Source organism: Hordeum vulgare, chromosome 6H (genome assembly GCF_904849725.1).
Source record: "Hordeum vulgare subsp. vulgare chromosome 6H, MorexV3_pseudomolecules_assembly, whole genome shotgun sequence".
NCBI classification, from domain to species: domain Eukaryota; kingdom Viridiplantae; phylum Streptophyta; class Magnoliopsida; order Poales; family Poaceae; genus Hordeum; species Hordeum vulgare.
Genome location: NC_058523.1, coordinates 238,973,199 through 238,994,880, shown reverse-complemented (window position 1 = coordinate 238,994,880; position 21,682 = coordinate 238,973,199). Strand labels below are relative to the sequence as shown.

Sequence of the window (21,682 nt, the reverse complement as noted above, 5' to 3'; positions counted from 1 at the left end):
GTGATGTTTATGTATTGTACTGATGTGACTCTGATGTAGCTTGTGGCGAGTGTAAGCCAATTCCATATATCTCATTTTTTCAGTACATGTACTTGTAACGATATCCATTCTTGCAAAACGGCGAGATGCGCTTCTATCCCTGACGAGGTCCTTGTGCCAAATTAAGGATAGGATCGCATTTTGGGCGTTACATATGTGCATCGGTGCATGCGTGCGTTGGTGCATCGGTGCAGTCGATCCAAGGCGTCGGGGTGGGGTGGCTCAGAGATGCGCGAGGAGGATACCCCGAGCACAAGCTCAAGCTCGGCCGGAGCATGGCGGGCACGGCGATGGAGAGCGCTTGGATTCAACTTACCAGAGGCTGGGAGGCAAGTAGAGGTTGGGAATGGAGTGAGGGATGTTTGGTCTAGGGCTAGGACACCTTAAATAGACGCCTAGGGGCTACTCCGGCCGTCAAATCGATCGGTTGCTGACATGGAGCTGCTAGATGACCTGCCGTACAAGAGAACATCCACCCGAGCAGGGAGGATGACGGGTGGGTTGGGCTACTCACTCCCGCGAAGGTTACTAAGCCGCTAGGAGGGGGAAGGCCCACGTAAGGCTTCTCTCTCCCTGAAAAACATATTCCTATTATTTTCTCTAAGCAGAAAATGCAAAACCTCTCTCAGATAAGAGAGGAAGGTTTTTGGATGAATCAAAACATGTTTGAACTCACAAAAAATATGTCCAGTTTAATAAAAAATAGTTTGGATTTTTTTGGAGATAGAAAAATAATTCGAGATTCAATTAAAGTCAAACTTGAGGCAATTTGAACCAAACCAAATCACTCTTAAAAAGGCTGAAATTTGGAGGAGGGTTAGATCGCAATATATAGGAGTTTTAGAATAAAGGTGAACATTAAAATATGGCACGGAGGCACACTTGTAAAATAGAAACAATTAATGAGTGAGAAGGGGTTATCATTTGAAAATAATTTGAAGGTGATCCAACAATTCTACCACACCATACAAGGCACATCACCACACACACACTCACTCAAAACTACATGATGCAACAAAATGGAATGGATGATATGATTCTATGATGCACAAGTGATTGTCATGAAGCAATTTCATTAGTCAAAGTAAAGTGTCATGGCATACATGATTACACATGGAATTGTTACAAGGGTTGCACTCGGGCTCTTACAACTCTCCCACACTACAAGAAGATCTCGCCCCGAGATCTAGGATTGAAAGAACTCACGATATTTTGAATAGAGAAGGTCCTCACGTTGCCAAGTGGCTTCTTTATCGGAATGGTGAGACCACTTAACTTTGAGGAATTTTATAGACTTGTTGACCGTCTTGCGCTCGATCTCTTCAAGAATAGCAACTGGATGCTCATGATAAGAAAGGTCTACTTTAAGATCAATGTCTTGGAAATCAACGGTGCACTCAGGAGTCTTGAAACACTTCTGGAGCTGGATACATGTAAGAATCCATGCACATTGGAGAAATTTTAAGGGGGATCGAGTTGATAGTCAAGGTCTCCTCTTTTGCCAACAATCTTCAAAGGACAAGCTTCAGCTGGCCTGGCCCTGCGAGAGACCTTGACACGCCCCCTACCTCGGGTGCCAAATGTCGGATTTCGGGCTCCGCAAAACCCTAAAGATTCGAACTCACAGGCATGTACGAAGATCTCTCACTGACTCGCCTCACCTAGATCGCTACTCACTGAGAATGGCAAGGAACTCACTCAATGGTGAGGAAGACACAGAACACGACAGTTTACCCAGGTTCGGGCCGCTGGGAAGCATAATGCCCTACTCCTGCTTTGGTGGATTGCCTCTCGTGGAGATTGGTGGATGAACTAGTACAGTGTTTGAGGGCCTCCTAAGGCTAGATGGCCTTTGCATGGCGCAGGTGGGTGGGTGAATGGATCTTCCTCCTCTACGGAGAAACCTATCCTCTATATATAGTGGCGGCCCTCGTCCTCTTCCCTTATCGTTTCGGCGGGAAGGGATCCCACAACGGCCAATTTTGAAGGGGAACAGGGGAACATGCTCCCCTGCCCAAAGGTGGTCTTCGCCTACAAAGTGGCTACCAACGCTGCAGGGACGGGCCCAGGGGTGACGTATGCCCAACTGGCGGGCGGCGACGGCCTTGTTGCACGAGAATGGAAACCTTTGGGAGATGTCCTCGGAACCCCGGTAAGTCCATGCCCACTTTGCACTAAAGGGGAAAATGCGCTGCCCTGTTGTCCGCTGCTCGCATGTCCTTCCTCTGCGTCATCCTTGACACCTGAGGTCGGGCCTCGCCTCGGAATATCTGCCGCTTCGAAGGGGTCCTGAGGAGGCCCCCTGCGGGTCTTGATGATGTTCCTCCTCGCGAGGCTTGACCCCTCGCAAGGGCCTTGTCTTGGGTGGTGTCGGACCCGTCGGTTTGCTTGACGAAGTGGGCCAACCCTGGGCCGCACGCAGGCAGGTCTGGGTACCCCCATTCCCAGGACGCCGACATGTTTATCCTAGTGTGTGCTATTTGCATTCCAAAAGCATATTCAAATAGAGCACACATCTAGGGGAGCCTGACTATATTTTATAGGCATTGGGATTGCCTAACCTTACTGTTAAATCCTAGTGGCAAATCTTGCATTTTCATGAACCCACCAAAAGGGGGAGATTGTAACAGCATAATATTCCCTAAGTAATTTTTCTCGTTGATGAAAACACATTTGCGTACTAATCGTGTTCTTTGAGCTTTCAGAGGTTATCAAGTGGCACGAGAGGGTTATTCTATCCCTGAGATGTTGAACGAGAAGACGGAGTACGTCGTATGATTTAGTGTTGGTGGACTTGAGTCATAGGATAATCCGTACTATCAATAGGTGGTCCGCAATTGGAAAGGTTGGGAGTATCTCTCACGTACGCATTCATCTCCTTCTTTCATCCGTGACACTTTGGAGATCATATCTGTCCTTAGGATCATGTGCACCTTCATAAGCGGTAGTACCGCTACCATGGGCGGTAGTACCGCTCAAGCGGTACTGCTTCCCTGCGGTACCAGGTGTAAGTGCATCTAGTGCCCCTTAGTGATTTTGGTGGTTTGAAGACTTATAGGCTAAGTATCTAATGTGTTTGTGAGCGTACACAGGATCTATAAGTCATTGAGGACTTTGAGATATTTGAAGAATATCGACCCCTAAAAATATATGTCTTCAGTTAAAGAGATTGGTCTGAAGCTGAAGAAATGAATCGCGAGGAATCTGTAATGAAATTGATATTCCTCATGAAGATACTGATATAGAGAAGTCCCGCGGTTCCTGAAGAAAATCACTCTGAAGAATTGAAGCATGAAGATTTACACTTTCTGTTTTACTTTCTTCGCATTCGAGTAATAGAAACACCGTACTGTTAAAGGGGGTCGAAGTTACACTATGGAATGAATTTCCTCATGATGCTCAACCCAAGCCTAATCCTACCAAAAGCCTCAAAGTAAGGAATATGAGTGACATGAGGACTCTCACAATTGAGGGTTCCGACCGTTTTGATAGCCACGCCAAGTCACTGGTCTTATCCACTCCAACGGTCATATTACTTAAGGGCATTAGTGTCAAATCATGTCGGGATGCTCCCAGGCTATAAATAGCCACCCGCCACAACCACTAGCTGGTTGGCTGCTCCGTTAGAAACTGACACTTGTCATAAGAGCAACCCAAATTCCTCAGAGCCTTCGAGAGTAATTCATCAGTGAGGAAATACATCATACACCGAAACCACAAACCAAACCTAGTGATTGAGCATCACTGAAGAAGTTGTTCCTGTGTGGGACTGGAGCCTTTTACCTTTGAGGACTGTGCATCCTCCAGACGGTTAGGTGTCATGGTCTAGAGCTTTCCAGCAGTCAATTGTGGATCGTCGGGTGACCAAGTTTGTGAGGGTTTGGAAGTCTGCCTTGAAGACTTACCACGAGTGTTGGGCGAGGACTGTGTGTCCTTAGCTCAAGGAGAATACGGTAGGGACTGTGTGTCCCGGGACTGGGTGTCCTTTGGTTTCAATACCAAGCCGCTCCAAACGAGATGTACGACTGTCACAGCAGTTGGAACTGGGTCATCAACGACTGTCTTCACTGAGAAACGGGTTATATTTCCTCAACTCCTTACTTTCCTCGTACTATGTGTTGATGACTTTCATTGTGACTGTTTGAAGAATTTGTTGAAGACTTTCTCTGAATTTCCTCAACCCCAAATTCTTCACGTCAGTTAATCCTCATCTGTATTCTGCGTGCCTGCTCACAGTGCAATCTGTTTTCACATTCTTCACTCTGAAAAACTGCTGTTGTGAAACTTTGCACATCTGATCCTTTACTGTTTCCGCTGTAAGTTAGTCATCAGTGAGGAATTTCCTCAAAGGGAATTTCCTCAGTGATGAAATTCTAAAAATCTCCTATTCACCCCCCCTCTAGTCGATATAACGCACTTTCAATTGGTATCAGAGCAAGGTATTCCCTTGTTCTGTGTGATTTTGGTTTAACCACCTGGAGTTTTAGTTATGTCGACTGCAGGCATGTTCAAGGTGACTGCAGCATGTCCTACCTACGAAGGAAAGAACTTTCCCTTCTGGAAGAAAAAAATGCAAATGCATCTACAAGCTATTGATAATGATCTCTGGTATATTGTGGAAAATGGCGTCCCCATCATCTTTGCCAGTGTCACTGCGGCTGATGTGAAGAAATTCAAGCAACTCGATTCTCAAGCGAAGAACATCATCTATGGCCATCTGAGCCCAGGCCAGTTTGGAAGAGTAAGTGCTTTGGGCTCTGCAACACTGATCTGGGAGAGACTGTGCAAGGTAAATGAAGGAGTATCAACCGAGCGTGACTCTCGTGTTGATATTCTTCGCAATCTCTTTAATCGCTTCAAGAGACATGACAATGAAAGCTGCCAAGACACCTTTGATCGCCTCACTGACATATCAAATGAACTGCAAGCACTGGGAGCTCGAGACATCACTGATCACGAAGTTGTGAAGAAACTGCTAAGATCTTTGGATTCTTCATTTGATACTTTAGTTCTGATGATTCAAGAAAGACCAGACTACAAGATGCTTGATCCAGCTGATATACTTGAAAGGCTAAATACTCATGAATTCCAGCTAGAAGAAAAGAGAGATCTATATGGACCAAGCTATTCCAGAACACGTGCACTGAAGGCTAGAGCAATTTCCTCATCTGAAGAAGAAGACACAGATGACAGCATATGTGACCCTGAAGAATTTGGACAGGAGCTTGCAATGCTCGTGAGGAAATTCCAGAGATTTACACGACGTGGCCAGTTCGGTAAATCTTCAAGAAGAGACATGAGGAAATCAGAATATTCATCTAAGGACTACAAGAAACGAACCTGTCACAAGTGCAAGAAATCAGGTCATTACATTGCTGATTGTCCCCGTTGGGGAAAGGAATCAAAGAAGAAGAAATACAAGGATGACAGTTCTGATGACTCGAAGAAGAAGAAGAAATCTTCAAAATCCTCATCTTCAGAGCCCTCATCACACAAGAAGACTAGTTTCAGAAAGGCTCGGGAACTTATTGGCAAGGAAATGGACTCTGAGGCAGAATCAGAGGAATGTGATGAAGAAGAGGGTTCTAATGAAGACTCGGAATCCGGACAGGCTAGTCTTGCACTAGAAACCACTTTCGTCAGCCAGTCAATCTTCAATCTTGAAGAAAATGATAGCACCATCCATACTGATGACTTCGCTCCAACCTATTGCTTCATGGAAAAGGGTTCGAAGGTACCAAATAATGCCTCCTCCTCTGATTCAAGTGACTGTGAACCTAATGATTATAAGAAACCCAGTTACAGTAAACTTGCTATCATTGCCACTAAACAACAAACTGCTCTGGAAAAGCTTCAGAAACTGCTAGATAAAAGTGATGATCTGTTGAATGATGAAATGAACCTTACCCAAATCCTCACTGATGATGTGAAAAGTATTCAGTCTAGATTTGATAATCTTCAGGATCGTTATTATACACTCCTCACTGATCATGAGAAGCTTTCCTATGAATTTATTCAAAGGAAGTTTGATCTTGAGAAGCTGAGGATGTCTCATGATGATCTTCGTATGGAAAATGATTCATTACTACCTCAACAGATCAGCGCTGGTCAAGTTGAATTTATTCCTCCATGTCTTAAATGCATTGACCGCGAAACTGCTAATTCCTCACCAGAATCATCAAATGCTACCATTGCTACAAATTCTTCAACTGCACCTACTGTGTTCATTTCCTCACTTGAGGAAAACACAAATGTTACTGATGAAAATGCAGGGTTGAAGGAATTGTACATGACAGGCATGTACAAAAGCCTCAAAGGACATCAAACCCTTTGTGATGTGCTCAAAAAGCAGATCTTGAACAGGAACCCGAGGAAAGAAGGAATTGCCTTTGAGAGGAAATTAAATGCTGATGGATCTTATTGGAAACCTGAGCAGTATCCCAAAACCTCATGGGTTGCTGCTACTGGGCCTCCTTTTGATCCATCTAATCTAACTGGCTTTTCATGTGAATTATCCTATTCCTCAGATGAGTCAATTGACTCCAACTATAAACTGTTCAAAAATCAATCTGGTGAAGTATTTGCTCGATATGTCGGAACTAACTGCAGGAATGGCCCTCCTCTGAGGAAAATCTGGGTTCCCAAAAGTTGTCTTGAAAATCTTCACGTGAATGTCCTCATGACACCACCACTGAAAAATCTGAACCCCAGATCAAATTCCTCAGGAGGACCAAAGTCTTTAAGAGGATCAAAATCCTCAACTGATCAAAACTATGCTTGTACCCGTGCTAATGCGTCTAACATGCATGGAAACTACAAGGAATATGAATATGAGCGTTACTCCTCAAATCATTATGTTCATAAATCCTCAAACCAGTTCTCTGCATATTCATATGAGTACTTTAATCCCCTCTACCATTAAGAGAAGTGCATTGGCTTCAATGCCACCTTTCTCATATGGTGCTCGCATGATGATGAGTGCTTTGCCACCCCTTCAGATGTGGGTGGTGAAGAAATCGAACTAATCACTTCTGCAGGTCAGGTCTCCAGATGAAAATCATCATCTGAAGAATTTGCTCGAGACCTCAGGAAATGCTTGATAGGACGCAAGCTAATGATTGATGAAATAGAAATATTTCACACGTCCTTACATTTCTGTTATGATGAAATTACTGGTCTAATGAAATTAGTATCATATTCTTCAAATCTGAAGCATATGAGATGGTAAGCTGTACTAATTCATGTGCAGGATGACAAACCCAAGAATACTGAGTGGGTTCTTGATAGTGGCTGCACACATCACATGACTGGTGATAAAAGCTTACTGATGAATATGCCACTAACTCCATCACCTCTGAAGCAAATCACATATGCTGACAAAGGTAAAAGCAAGGTATTGGGACTTGGCAAAGTGGCTATTTCCAAGGATAAGCATATGGACAAAGTGATGCTAGCTGAATCCCTTGGTTTTAACCTTATGTCAGTCTCGATGCTTTGTGATCTTGATATGATTGTTATCTTTGGTAGATATAGATGTGTAGTCATCATGGAATCTGACAGATCCAAAGTCTTCGAAGGTGTAAGAAGAGGGGATTTGTACATTGTTGATTTCTCTACAGGTCCTCAACCAGCCACTTGCTTACTAGCAAAAACCTCAGAAGGATGGCTGTGGCACCGAAGACTAGGTCATGCAGGCATGAGGAATTTGCACACGCTCGCGAAGAAGAAGCATGTCATCGGCATCGAATCAGTCAAATTCTTCAAGGATCATCTCTGCGGTGCTTGTGAATCTGGGAAAATGACCAGATCCAAGCATCCCTCTAAGACTATCATGACCACTACACGTCCATTCGAATTGCTTCATATGGATTTATTTGGACCTACTCACTATGCCACACTAACCAATGCAGCATCATTATATGGCTTCGTCATAGTTGATGATTATTCCAGATACACTTGGGTGCATATCATAGAGTATAAAACTGAAGTGCAGGAAATCTTCAAACGATTTTCTTCAAGGGCCTCAACGAACTTTGGCATCAAGATCAAACATATCAGGAGTGATAATGGAACTGAGTTCAAAAACACTGGTCTTGATGATTATCTTGATGAACTTGGTATTACTCACGAATTGTCAGCTCCTTATACTCCTTAGCAGAATGGTGTCGTCAAAAGGAAGAACAGGACTCTGGTTGAGATGGCAAGAACTATGCTTGAAGAATATCAGACTCCTCGTCACTTTTGGCCTGAAGCAATCAACACTGCATGCCATATCATCATCAGGGTATATCTTCACAAATTCCTCAAGAAAACCTCATATGAAGTCCTCACTGACAAGAAACCCAATGTAAGTTATTTCAAAGTCTTCGGTGCAAAATGTTGGATTAGAGATCCTCACCATAGCTCAAAATTTGCACCTAAGGCACATGAAGGTTTTATGCTTGGTTATGGAAAGGACTCGCACACTTACAGAGTCTTCAACAACTATCACAACAAAGTTGTTGAGACTGTAGATGTGCGGTTCGATGAAACTAATGGCTCGCAAAGAGAGCAATTGCCTTCTGATCCAAATAAGTTGTCACCTCAGGAAGCAATAAAGCTCAAGACTACTGAAGACATTGTCCCCACTGAGGAAATTGGTGAAGAAACGATCCCCATCACTGATAAAAATCAAGAAGATGCTCCTGAGGAAATTGCACCAGCACCACTTCCTCAGCCCAGACAAAATCCTCAACCAGCTCATCCAAGGATTGCAAACGAAGTAGAACTTGACAAAATCCTCAACGACATCAACGCGCCAGGTCCTCTCACTCACTCAAAAGTTCACACTTAGTTAACTTTTGTGGGCATTTTTCCTTTGTATCCATCACAGAACCCTCAAAGGTTGCTGAGGCTTTTCTGGAACAGGAATGGATCCAAGCTATGCAAGATGAACTTCTTCAATTCAAGCTGAATGACGTATGGGAGCTCGTCAAACGACCAGATCCTCGCAAGCACAACATCATCGGCACCAAGTGGATTTTCCAAAACAAGCAAGATGAGGACGGTCAAGTGGTGAGGAACAAGGCACGACTTGTAGCCCAAGGCTACACCCAGGTTGAAGGAATAGATTTCGATGAAACTTTTGCACCTGTTGCTAGACTTGAAGCTATTCGAATACTACTTGCTTATGCTAATCATCATAACATCATCTTATATCAAATGGATGTGAAAAGTGCATTCCTCAATGGTAAGCTTGAGGAAGAAGTATATGTTGCTCAGCCCCCAGGTTTTGAGGATCCAAAGAATCCAGACAAAGTCTTCAGACTCAAAAAAGCTCTTTATGGTCTGAAGCAAGCCCCTCGGGCATGGTATGATACATTGAAGGAATTCCTCATGAAGAAAGGCTTCAAACCTGGTTCACTCGATCCAACTCTTTTCACAAAATCCTATGATAATGAGCTATTTGTATGTCAAATATATGTCGATGATATCATATTTGGCTGTACTGACAAAAGATACAGTGATGAATTTGCCTACATGATGAGTGAAGAATATTAGATGTCCACGATGGGGGAGCTGAAATTCTTCTTGGGTCTTCAAATTCGTCAACAAAGCAATGGAATCTTCATATCACAGGAGAAATACCTCAAGGATGTTCTGAGGAAATTCGACATGCATGAATGCAAAGGTGCCAAGACTCCAATGCCTACCAACGGCCACCTCGGCACTGATGAAAATGGTAAAGACTTTGATCAGCAGGTATATCGTTCTATGATTGGCTCTTTATTGTATCTATGTGCATCTAGGCCAGATATAATGCTTAGTGTTTGCATGTGTGCACGTTTTCAAGCAAAACAGAAGGAATCACGCCATAAGGCTGTGAAACATATTCTTCGATACTTAGCTCACACACCAACACTAGGATTACGGTATCCCAAGGGCTCCAATCTTCATCTGGTAGGGTATTCTGATTCTGACTATGCTGGTGACCGTGTGGATCGCAAGTCAACTTCTCGCACATGCCATTTCCTCGGAAGATCACTAGTTTGCTGGTCCTCAAAGAACCAGAACTGTGTATCACTCTCCACTGCCGAAGCTGAGTACATTGCTGCTGGTTCTTGTTGTGCTCAATTGCTATGGATGAAGCAAACCCTCAAGGACTACGGCATCAACATGAAGAATGTGCCTCTCTACTATGACAATGAGAGTGCTATCAAGATTGCATACAACCCGGTAGAGCACTCGAAGACCAAGCACATCCAGATTCGTCATCATTTTCTTTGGGACCATGTCCTCAAGGGCAATATCCTCATCGACCATGTGAAGACTGATGATCAACTGGCAGATATCTTCACTAAGCCCTTGGATGAGAAAAGGTTTTGCAAGTTGCGGTGTGAGCTAAATATCTTAGAATCTTCAAATGTTTTGTAAAAACATGCACACATCCTAACACTTATGCAAAGTTGATGACTTAGATGTGCAACACATGATGAATCTATTTTCTTCAACTAATGAAGAATGTCACTCTGAATGTGAAGAAATTAACAAACAAATTGATTCTCAGGGCCCTACGACAATTGTACGTGGCGTCTCTAATCAACATTCTTATATGGTGGGTCACGCCACCGCCCAATGTGAAATTCCTCAAGCTGATTTTCTTCAAATGCCCTATTTCCTCAAAATGTGTTTTTCTTCAAAACAGTTGTTCTTCATTGTGATGATTTATCGCTAAATCTTCAAAAACACTTGATGACTTTCATTTGACTAGATAGACTGTGATTTCAAGTCCTCAACAGCATTCACTTATTGCTACTTCTTCAAGTTGATATTTCTGCTAAGTGAATGTGATCGGACCCTACTTTCCCTCTATGCTATACTCATCCAGTCTATTCAATTCTTCATATGCGTTCTACTTGAAACTTTGTTCAAAATCCTCACTGCGTCCTTGTCAGCTGATGATTTTGTAACGAAAATCCTCAAATCTTCAAAATTTGTTTCTTTAAGACACAGTAACTGAACCCCACTTCCGACGATCGGATAACCAGGATCTCCACTATCTCCACCGCATCGTACGGGAGCTACACGTGTCCTGCGGAGACGTAGAGGCAGGGGCTGTTTGGTCCAAAATTCTTGCGCCAACAGTAACTTTTGGCTATAAATATGTCCTTATCCCCCTCGGCATACTCTTCTTCGCTCCATCGCTCTCCTGCCACAGCATACACCACAGAACCCTAGCGCCATCGCTGGTAGTCTCGTCGCCGGTGAGGAAGAGCTTCACTGCCTCGACTTCTCCGTCGCCGGAACCACGCCGGAGTCGGACCATCTTTGTCCGCCGCCGCCGTAGACGTCCTCTATAGCCGGGTTAGGGTGCATTGGACACGCGACCGAAGAGCTTCTCCACACACACCTTTCTGTGTCCTTCGTGCGCACCTTCCAAGGTAAATATATCCCATTTTTACAGCAAGTTAGATCTAAAATTTTACATCTTATATGTGAAATCTGTTTTTCCTCAAGAAACGATAAGCACTTGATTCCTCAAACACTGCCTATCACCACATCATTGATGAACTATGCTTAGCATCTAAGATTTCCATGAGATTCCTCAATTGTGCGAATTTTCGGATCTGTACAACTCTGGAACCCAAGAACAGTATGCTTAGGCAAATTCCTCAACCACTGGTTATATTCCTCAAACTGTCAAACATTTTCATTTTCTTCAAATCTGAGAATGCATATGACCTCTCCAAATTCCTCGCAACTATACTCTGTTCACAGGTACACACATGTCAGCTGATGAATCTCTCGGTTCTCATCACATTAACTCATTTGCAGCGTTTCTGGAAGAAACTCTTCAAGTCTCAGCAGAATCCTCAAGAGTTCAATCTCATCAGCAAAATCCTTAACTGAAGAAAATGGAGGATGACAGAAAACAGAAGGGAGGAAAGAAACTTGAGCAAAACACAGTTGTGGATATCCCTCAGGATATTTACTTGGACTATTGCATGCCTGATGAAAATGAGACAATGGCCAAGAGAAAGATACGGTTGTAGAAGATAGAACGCCGATGGGCGAAGGAATGGAAGGAATACAGGTTTGTGACTCCCAAATATGCGAACAAATTCGCTCTGAAGCCCCCTGGCAGAAGGGCCCCACTTGACGATCATCAAGTAGCACATCCCTCAAGCCTCATGACTATTGATGACTATCCAGATGAGAAAGAAAAGCATCTGGCTAAGCTCAAGAAGCACGCAGAAGCTGCAATGAGGAAATTCAATGAATCCTCAGCTGTTGCCTCAGCTGCTGCTACTTCCTCTGCCGCACAAACCTCTGGCTCAGAAATTCCTCAAATACAGTCTGTGCCATCAAAGCCAAGGGCTCCAAAGCCTCAAGAGAAGTTTGCTCAGGCCTCAGTCACAAAACCTTCAGCACCAAAACCTTCAACACCAAAACCATCAGTGCCAAAGCCCTCAGCTCCAAAATCCTCAGCTCCACCTCCAAAGCCTCAAGAGAAACCAGTACACAAGCAAGTCATAAAGCCTATGACCGCCAGCTCCAGCTCCTCACTCCCAGCTGCAACCAGCTCGGAGGCAAAGTCTTCAACACCTCCTGCGAATACTTTGGTAACTGCTGAACGTGCAACTCTGCCCAACCCCAGCAAAATCATCACCGTCCCGTCTGCATCACAGGGAAGTGATGAATTTGATGATGAAACCCTGCAAGCCATCATTAGAAACAAGCAGGAAAGAGTAGCTCAAGCATCAGGCAGTGCCATTCCTTTGGCAATGGACCCCAAGGTCCTCCTTGACTACATCAACATCTGGTATGAGGACCCAAACACTCCAGTTGATGATTTGAAGCTTCCGCCTAGCATCAGCCACATGGTGACCACTTTCATAAATGAAACCAAGTGGAAAGAACAGCAGGCCAGGCAGGCCAAAGTTGCAAAGATTAAAAAGGAGAAATTCCTCAGGAAGAATCTCCTCAAATTGACTCCTGATGCACTGGTGACAACACAGGCAGAGCTGAAGAAATTGACTGACAAGTACGCCAAGCTGTCAGATCGTAAAAGCCTCAAGAGCAATTTCATCAAGCTGGCCACTAGTGTTGTTGATGACTACAACAAGAAGGCCGCACCCCCAGCACCAACTCCTCAGCCCTTGATTGAGGAGCCAGCAGATGAATCTCCTCATGATGAGGAAACTCCTCAAGCTGAGGAAGTACACCAAGAGCGTCGTGTTGATGAACCGGCTATTGAAGAAATCATCATGGAAACTCCAGCTGATGAGACTGCCATTGATCCAGCTGCTTCATCAAAGCAGGCTGATGACTCTGTTCCAGCTGGTTCCTCAATACCAGCTGAAGAATCTGTAGAGAGAACCCCTTCACCAAAAGCTTCAAAGGTGAAGAAGATGATTCTGTCTGCATCAGACGTGAAGAAAAACCAGGGTTGCTGAAAAGGAAGCCAAAAAGAGAAAGGCCTCCTCAGCAGAAGAAGAAACAGAGGCAAAGCGCCTCAAAGCAATTGAAGAAACTACTCCTCTGGACCCTGTGCCCCTGAATGTCGCTCCTTCCTATGAAATGGTCATCATTGATGATCCAGCGAAAAAGGCAGATGAGGAAATGAAATATGTCTCCCCTGAGGAACACACTGACGAGGAAATTCAGATAGACGACAGTCCTCAACCTTTCATTCTTCAAAAAGATGATGTTCAAGCATCAGCTGCACCAGCTGATGAAACTGCCTCTGCCACCAAGCCAGCTGAGGAAAAACAAACTAAAAATCCTCCAGCTGATGAAATTCAACACTCTGAGCAGAATCCTCAAGATGAGGAACAGGCTGATCCAACTCCTCCAACTGAGCAAGCAGAAGAAATTCCTCAGCATGAAGCACAGCCAGAGCAAGCTCATCCGCCTGAAGTACCAGCTGCTGAAATTCCTCAGCCTGAGGAAAATGCTGAGGAGAATGCACCTGAACAAGACAATGCATTCGTCGTGCTCAACCCAGAGACTGCCATTGTTGTCTCCCCTCCTGTTCCACAGCAAAATCTTCAGCCAGTTCAGCGTCAGCCATTCTCCAAGCGTCCAAAGTTTCAAATGGAAAATTTCTTTGAAGAACCCCTATGACAAGCCTCAAATGAGGCATCTGAAGTTTTGGACTATGACTCAGATGAATTACTATGCCTCTGTGCTATGTGGATGAAATAAGATATTCCAGCACAGGCATATTCCTCATGTTGAACTTGAAGCAATACCGTGCCTGGAGCCAGTCCTCAGTGTACTCCATGATGCAGGTTTACTCCCAATGTGCTCCGACATATCTGACTGGAATAGCGAGTTAATTCTTCAGTTCTATGCCAATCTTCACATATCTGGCAACCCTGAAGACATTAGCACTTGGGTGTTTGATTGGATGTCACAAAACACTCACTACAAGGCTCCTGCTACTGAACTCCTCAGGGAACTGCCCGTACCAATTCCCTCAGATGAGGCTGTGAAGCTTTATGGTGAGCGTGAGCTGCCAAATGGAATGATGGAAGTCCTCATGAAGCCTTTGGCTGAAGGAAAATCTCCGAGAACAACCTTCCTCGTCCACGAGCTCAAGTACACACCCAGGTCTGTCTACAGAATCCTCTGCAGTGTGCTCGCGCCGATCAAAGGCCATGACGATGAAGAAGATGTCGTAGGCCTCATGAAAAATATCCTATTCAACATCATTCATGGTATTCCTATCAACATCCATGATTTCTTCTTGAGGACTTTGGCCGACAATGCTATGTGTCCTTTTGATCACAAGATATATGCCCCATGGATCATGAGATTCATCAGGACAAGGACAGGCATCAACTTCCATGCTGATTTCCAGAACCATGTTGGTTATATGCCTCATATCCGGGTCAACAAGAAGACTTTCGAGTCCATTGAAGGAAAAGGCAAATCTGTGATTGAAGAAGGCAGCAGGCCTCTTGATGGCCAGTTCAGAGAGCCAGAAGCTAATTCTTCATGGGATGATACTGAGACTCGTCTGGCAAGCCCCATTACTCCTCGCGTGATGAATACCAGAGAGCTCCTCCTCAGTCTTCACCGGAAGGTGGATCGCAACCACAAATGGGTCAAACACCAGTTTGGTGCCATTGTGAAAACCCTCACTGAAACACAGAACTCTGTGAAGCTCAACCATCACTATCTGCATGAGGTTTTCGATCGCACCTGGGCTACACTTGCACATCTGAAGACTCATACTGAGCTTGAAGAAATGGACTTTGAGCGAGACTTTGAATGGTTGTGGCCTCCCAAGAAGAAGTTCAGGCCTATTCCAGTGCCAGACCTTGAAGACAGCTCCTTTTCTTCATTCCGCACTGCTGAAACTGATGAAGACTAGCTCGACACTGCTACCTGTCCAAGGAAGAAGACTACCCCAAGAAGCATCACGACTCTTCCTCAACCGCTAAGAAGTGAAGTATTCACGGGCGTTAGTCCTCGGTTTGTCCCTTTTTGTCACTTGATGACAAAGGGGGAGAAACTTGAGAGTTAGTCTTCAAGCGGGATATTTTTGGGGCTTATGAACTATATTTGAGTTACAAACTCTTGGCTCTTCTGAAGTTTTTATGTAATGAGTTGTAACTTAAGCCCGATGGTACTCTGACGCTTTTGAACGTTTTTCTTCGCATGCTTATTCCTCAAGCTTTAATGCACGCATGCTGGAATTCGTCAGATACCATTTGTCATCATGCATCTTCATATTCTTCATATGATATGTTACATGTATGCATGATTTACAAGACTCAGGGGGAGATCTCCATGATATAAATCATCAATGTGCATTTGCTGTAAAAAGCAAAATCCTCAAGATATGCACATCTTCAGGGGGAGTCTCTCTAAATCTTGATTTCAAATTCCTCAAATGAGTATCTACACTTCATATTTTTCGATTCCTGTTTTAGAATTAACCTAATTGTCATCAACCACCAAAAAGGGGGAGATTGTAAGTGCATCTAGTGCCCCTAAGTGATTTTGGTGGTTTGAATACTTATAGGTTAAGTATCTAATGTGTTTGTGAGTGTACACAGGATCTATAAGTCATTGAGGAGTCTGAGATATTTGAAGAATATCGACCCCTAAAAATATATGTCTTCAGTTGAAGAGATTGGTCTGAAGCTGAAGAAATGAATCGCGAGGAATCTGCGATGAAATTGATATTCCTCATGAAGATACTGATATTGAGAAGTCCGGCGGTTCCTGAAGAAAATCACTCTGAAGAATTGAAGCATGAAGATTTACACTTTCTGTTTTACTTTCTTCGCATTCGAGTAATAGGAACACCGTATTGTTAAAGGGGGTCGAAGTTACACTATGGAATGAATTTCCTCATGATGCTCAACCCAAGCCTAATCCTACCAAAAGCCTCAAAGTGAGGAATATGAGTGACATGAGGACTCTCACAGTTGAGGGTTCCGACTGTTTTGATAGCCACGCCAAGTCACTGGTCTTATCCACTCCAACGGTCATATTACTTAAGGGCATTAGTGTCAAATCATGTCCGGATGCTCCCAGGCTATAAATAACCACCCCCCACAACCACTAGCTGGTTGGCTGCTCCGTTAGAAACCGACACTTGTCATAAGAGCAACCCAAATTCCTCAGAGCCTTCGAGAGTAATTCATCAGTGAGGAAATACATCATACACCGAAACCACAAACCAAACCTAGTGATTGAGCATCACTGAAGAAGTTGTTCCTGTGTGGGACTGAAGCCTTTTACCTTTGAGGACTGTGCATCCTCCAGACGGTTAGGCGTCATGGTCTAGAGCTTTCGAGCAGTCAATTGTGGATCGCCGGGTGACCAAGTTTGTGAGGGTTTGGAAGTCTGCCCTGAAGACTTACCACGAGTGTTGGGCGAGGACTGTGTGTCCTTAGCTCAAGGAGAATACGGTAGGGACTGTGTGTCCCGGGACTGGGTGTTCTTTGGTTTCAATACCAAGCCGCTCCAAACGAGATGTACGACTGTCAGAGCAGTTGGAACTGGGTCATCAACGATTGTCTTCACTGAGAAACGGGTTCTATTTCCTCATCTCCTTACTTTCCTCGTACTATGTGGTGATGACTTTCACTGTGACTGTTTGAAGAATTTGTTGAAGACTTTCTCTGAATTTCCTCAACCCCAAATTCTTCACGTTAGTTAATCCTCATCTGTATTCGGCGTGCCTGCTCACAGTGCAATCTGTTTTCACATTCTTCACTCTGAAAAACTGTTGTTGTGAAACTTTGCACATCTGATCCTTTACTGTTTCTGCTGTAAGTTAGTCATCAGTGAGGAATTTCCTCAAAAGGAATTTCCTCAGTGATGAAATTCTAAAAATCTCCTATTCACCCCCCCCCCTCTAGTCGATATAACGCACTTTCACCAGGTCATGTACCGTTGGTGATTGTGTGTGTGGTGCCTTCAAGCTCTTGTCTCTTGGTAAGCGGAAGTACCGCTAGGGTAGTACGGTAGCACCACTTGGGTGGTACTCGCGCTCTCTACTTCAGGCCCCACTTCCTCTTATGTTTTCCTTTCTCCGATTCTGTTTCAAGTGGATTTTTGGGTGGCAGTTCTTAGCGGTAGTACGCTCAGGGCGGCACTGCCGTATTGTTCCCCTTTGTCTTACTCGTGTGGGATGTTAGTCAATGCTAAGCGGAAGTACCGCTTGCAGGAGTGTTTGTACCGCTCACCCAAGCGGTACTACCGCTTATGCATGTTTTGTAGGCAAAAAACGGTCAAATTTCCCACCACTATATAAGTGGGTCTTCTTCCCCGTGGAGACTCGTCTCTTATCCTTCAAAAGCTTCATTGTTGCCCCTAAGCTCATTCTTTCCTATTCTCCTTCCCTAGCCATCAATTCTTGTTGATTTTCTAGGGTTTGGAGGAGAAGGCCTCAATCTATACTTCCACCAAGAGAAATTTGATTCCCCCCATGTAACGACTAAGATGTGGTACTTTCCTTATTTGGGGACGAGGCCTCAAAAGGGGAAAGGGTCGCATCTAAGCGTATCACAAGTAGGATAACATTTCCATTACATAAATAGAGAGATGAATATAAGATTCAACTTACACTCGCCACAGGCTATATTACAATCCACACAAGCATTCATTATTCATACATAAGACAGGGTCCGACTACGGACAAGATAAACGGCAAAATCATGCTATCCCGCCTTGCTAGTCCCACGATCACGACCATGTGCCTCTAATCCTCGGGATACATCACATAAAGTCTGCCACTGTCTTCGTCGAACTCCCACCTCAGCTAGGTATCCTCGGGAGCGTGTGCATCTGGAGTACCTGTACCTGTGGGTGGTTGTAGTAAACTGTGAGCCACAAAGGGCTCAGCAATCTCATGACCTTGGTATCGAGTCTAACTAAGTTAATAGGTGAGGTAGGGTTAAGTGTTTGAGTTTGCAGCATCCTAAGCATTTATGGTGGCTAACTTACGAAGAACAGACATAAGTTATGGTGGTCTACGTAAGGTGGTCGAAGACTAGAATGATCACTAAGTGATCCTGAACACCTACTTATGTCATACATAACCCCACCGTGTTCTCAATCAAAGAAGAAGCTCTGAAAGAAACAACCACGGTTACGCACACAGTTGGCAAGTTTTATTTGAGTTACTTTAAGTTGTCTAGAACCGGATGTTAACAAAATATCCATGTTTGCCACATCACGCGGGCACAGATTTCCAAAAGATTAAACCCTGCAGGGGTGCTCCAACTAGTCCATGACAAATTACCACAATCTGCATAGCAATCCTCTACCACGAAACTAGTGATCTCGTCGGATCCCTTAGTGGGAAACCTCAACTCTAAGAAGACCCAAAGTCTCACCGGAATCCCAATGCGCAAGATATATCGCTAAGGTAAGACAAGTCCAGCAAAACCTCCCGATGTGTAGATGAACCCGATATGAGCCGCATATCTCGTTCTTAGGACACGACGGATGAGCTATGGTTACCACACCAAAACCCGAGTTGCCTTAGGATCATTAATAAGCTGCTCTGGGTTGGACCAACACTCACGAGGAGCACTAGCCTGAGTTGTAGATTAATTCCTCGGGGTAGCTATTCCCTATGCTTTTTATTAAGTTGTTAGCAAATTAACACCAAAGTTGGGTCTTGCCAGACAAGACTTAACACTAAACAATTTATAAAGGGGTCCCCATAACAACCCCGAACGTGTTAGGAGCGCTCAGCTATGGAATAAAACAATGGTAGACGAAACTAAGGCGGCAACAGTGGAACAAATCACCCAACAAAAGGCTAGGCCTTCCACTTTTTACCAAGTATATAGGTGCATTAATTAAATAGAAATAAATAGGCTGATATCAAATGCCCATGTTATCACATGGACCAGCTCGCACGTGCAACTAGCAACGCTAACAATTTAGTGGTTGAGCAAGCCTTACTTAGCCAAACAATATTTGCTAGGAGGGAAGGTGTTTGAGGTTTCATGGACATGTTTTATGGCATATATATCATGTGGTAGGTAGCGGAGATGTAACGATAGAAACGAATCACTAAGCAAAACAAAGCTAGAAACGGTGTCAATGTCACAATCATCTTGCATGTGATTTCTTCAGAGTGGAATTGTTCCTGATCTTCCTGCACGAACTCACCGGACTCTTTGAACACGTTTCCGACCCCAGTAGCTACCCAAAAGAAACAATCAACTAATAAACACCAGCAATGATGATGCAACAGACAAAATGATGCGTGCATGCACAACATCTAATCATGCACATAAACCACCCTACATAGATAAAACTAGTGCCACCTCACCGCAGGGAGAATTTTCTACAGGAATGCTCAAAACTGAATTCCAGTACCACCATTGGATTCCTTGGGATTTTCTACCCCAAATCCATATATCATACTCCTATATATGCATGGAGAAAAACACCACAAACAGCAATGGAAATACTACACAGGATCAAACTCTCTTATTGACAAGAACATGGGTTGTTCTTGATATGCCAGATTTGGTATAAACCAGATTAGGCAAATTCCATTTTAGGAATTATTACAAAAATGAAATCTATCACAACGACATAATTAAATAAAAATGCCACAATTTAATGACACGGGGCCCACTAGTCAGATGCACCAAGGACCCCGAGTGAGTGTATGCAAGTGGGTCTTGACACACACACATGCACACACTCACACAGCCATGCACACATGGTGCACACACACACACACTGCCACAGCGGCACACACACATGCACTATGCACACACACACACACATGGCCACATACACACACATACATGCACAGCTGCAACAAAATCAAAAGAAAAAGAAATGGTGCAGGGGAGGGGGATCGAACCCAACACCTACAACTACACACTGCACTGCCTCACCACTGCGCTACTGCACTCCAACTAACCATGAAGGGGGGATAAGCCTAACTATACTACTCACGCTGCTAACGCAACAGGAACAAAACAGAAAATGAAAAACAAAAGGGGCTGACAGGGACTCAAACCCCAGACCTGCCGGTCTCAGCGCGGCGGTCGAACCAGTCGAGCTACGTAGGGCGGTCTGCTCTATGGGGAAACCACACTAGGTAAGTAAACGGATTGGGGATACTCTGCTCTGCATAGAGGCACAGGAGATGGCTCACCGGTGCAACACACACTACGCGCGACACACCACACGCGACGGCGAGCGTGGGCACTGCGCAGCAGCTCCACTTCACCTGCGTCAAGCCTGCTGCTACTCGAAACGACCATGCCGCTCCACTGCTGCTATTACCTGCATTGAACTAAAGCTATTGCTGCTCTCTTGAATAGAGCCACGACGGCGACGCTGGGCTACACGGCGGCGACGGCTGCAGAAGGAAAGGGGAAGGTGGAGGAGAGCGGGTCTTGCTCACCTAGCGACAGAAGCATCGATCCGGCGCTAAAGAGGAAGAGAACGACTAGTCAGAGCAGAAGAAGACGCCGGTCGTCGTGGACGTCGAGGAAGAAGGCCCTGCTCCCGATCCCTTCAAAAATGGAACACCGATGATGATCTCTTGCTCCTGGACCAGACGGGGAAGGAGGGGAGGCGCTGGTACTCCAACGTCGAACTCGAGCCGAAGCTATCCATGGCGATAGCTGCAGCTGTGGGTGTTCCTGACAGCGTGAGAGGGAGAAGAGAGATGCTAGGGTTGGAGAGGCGCAGCTAGGCTGCATATAACCTCGCGGCTAGCGCCAGGGTCGTCTGATGGAGGGAGACAACGGATCGGCGGCTCTCCCTCGCACCGTACGTAGCTGACGACGACGACGAGGAAGAAGGGACGCGTTCATGGGCTGGCTGGGCCGAAATGGTTAGATTGGGCATGGCTCTCTCTCTCTCCGAGAAAACATACACGGGGTTTAAAAAAATAAAAATAAATCTAGCTTTAAAAAAACTCACGGGTTAAAAGAAAGGAGAAAATAAAACCAGAATAAAACTGGGCTTCTAAAATGTTCCTCCTATTTATAAAAATAGGTGGGGCATTTTAGGCTAAAGAAAGAAAAATAAATTGTTTTATTTGAAATTGGCTCTATTTTAAAATAAAACATAGGGAAAATAAAACCAAAGAAGAGAGTGTTGCCACCCACAATTAATAAAAGGGATTTTTCACAGATGATGAACATTTTTAATG

At 44.5% G+C, this 21,682-nt stretch overlaps 1 protein-coding gene across 1 annotated transcript in view; it reads left to right on the top strand.

Annotated features, from left to right (window-relative positions):
* The window catches only part of LOC123405342, a 37,238-nt gene extending 16,308 nt beyond the window's left edge, over positions 1–20,930 (top strand). The window contains exon 6 of the mRNA XM_045099067.1: positions 20,844–20,930. Within this exon, the coding sequence (XP_044955002.1) occupies positions 20,844–20,930 (87 nt within the window). The remainder of the gene's footprint in view (positions 1–20,843) is intronic.
* Positions 20,931–21,682: the final 752 nt, after the last annotated feature.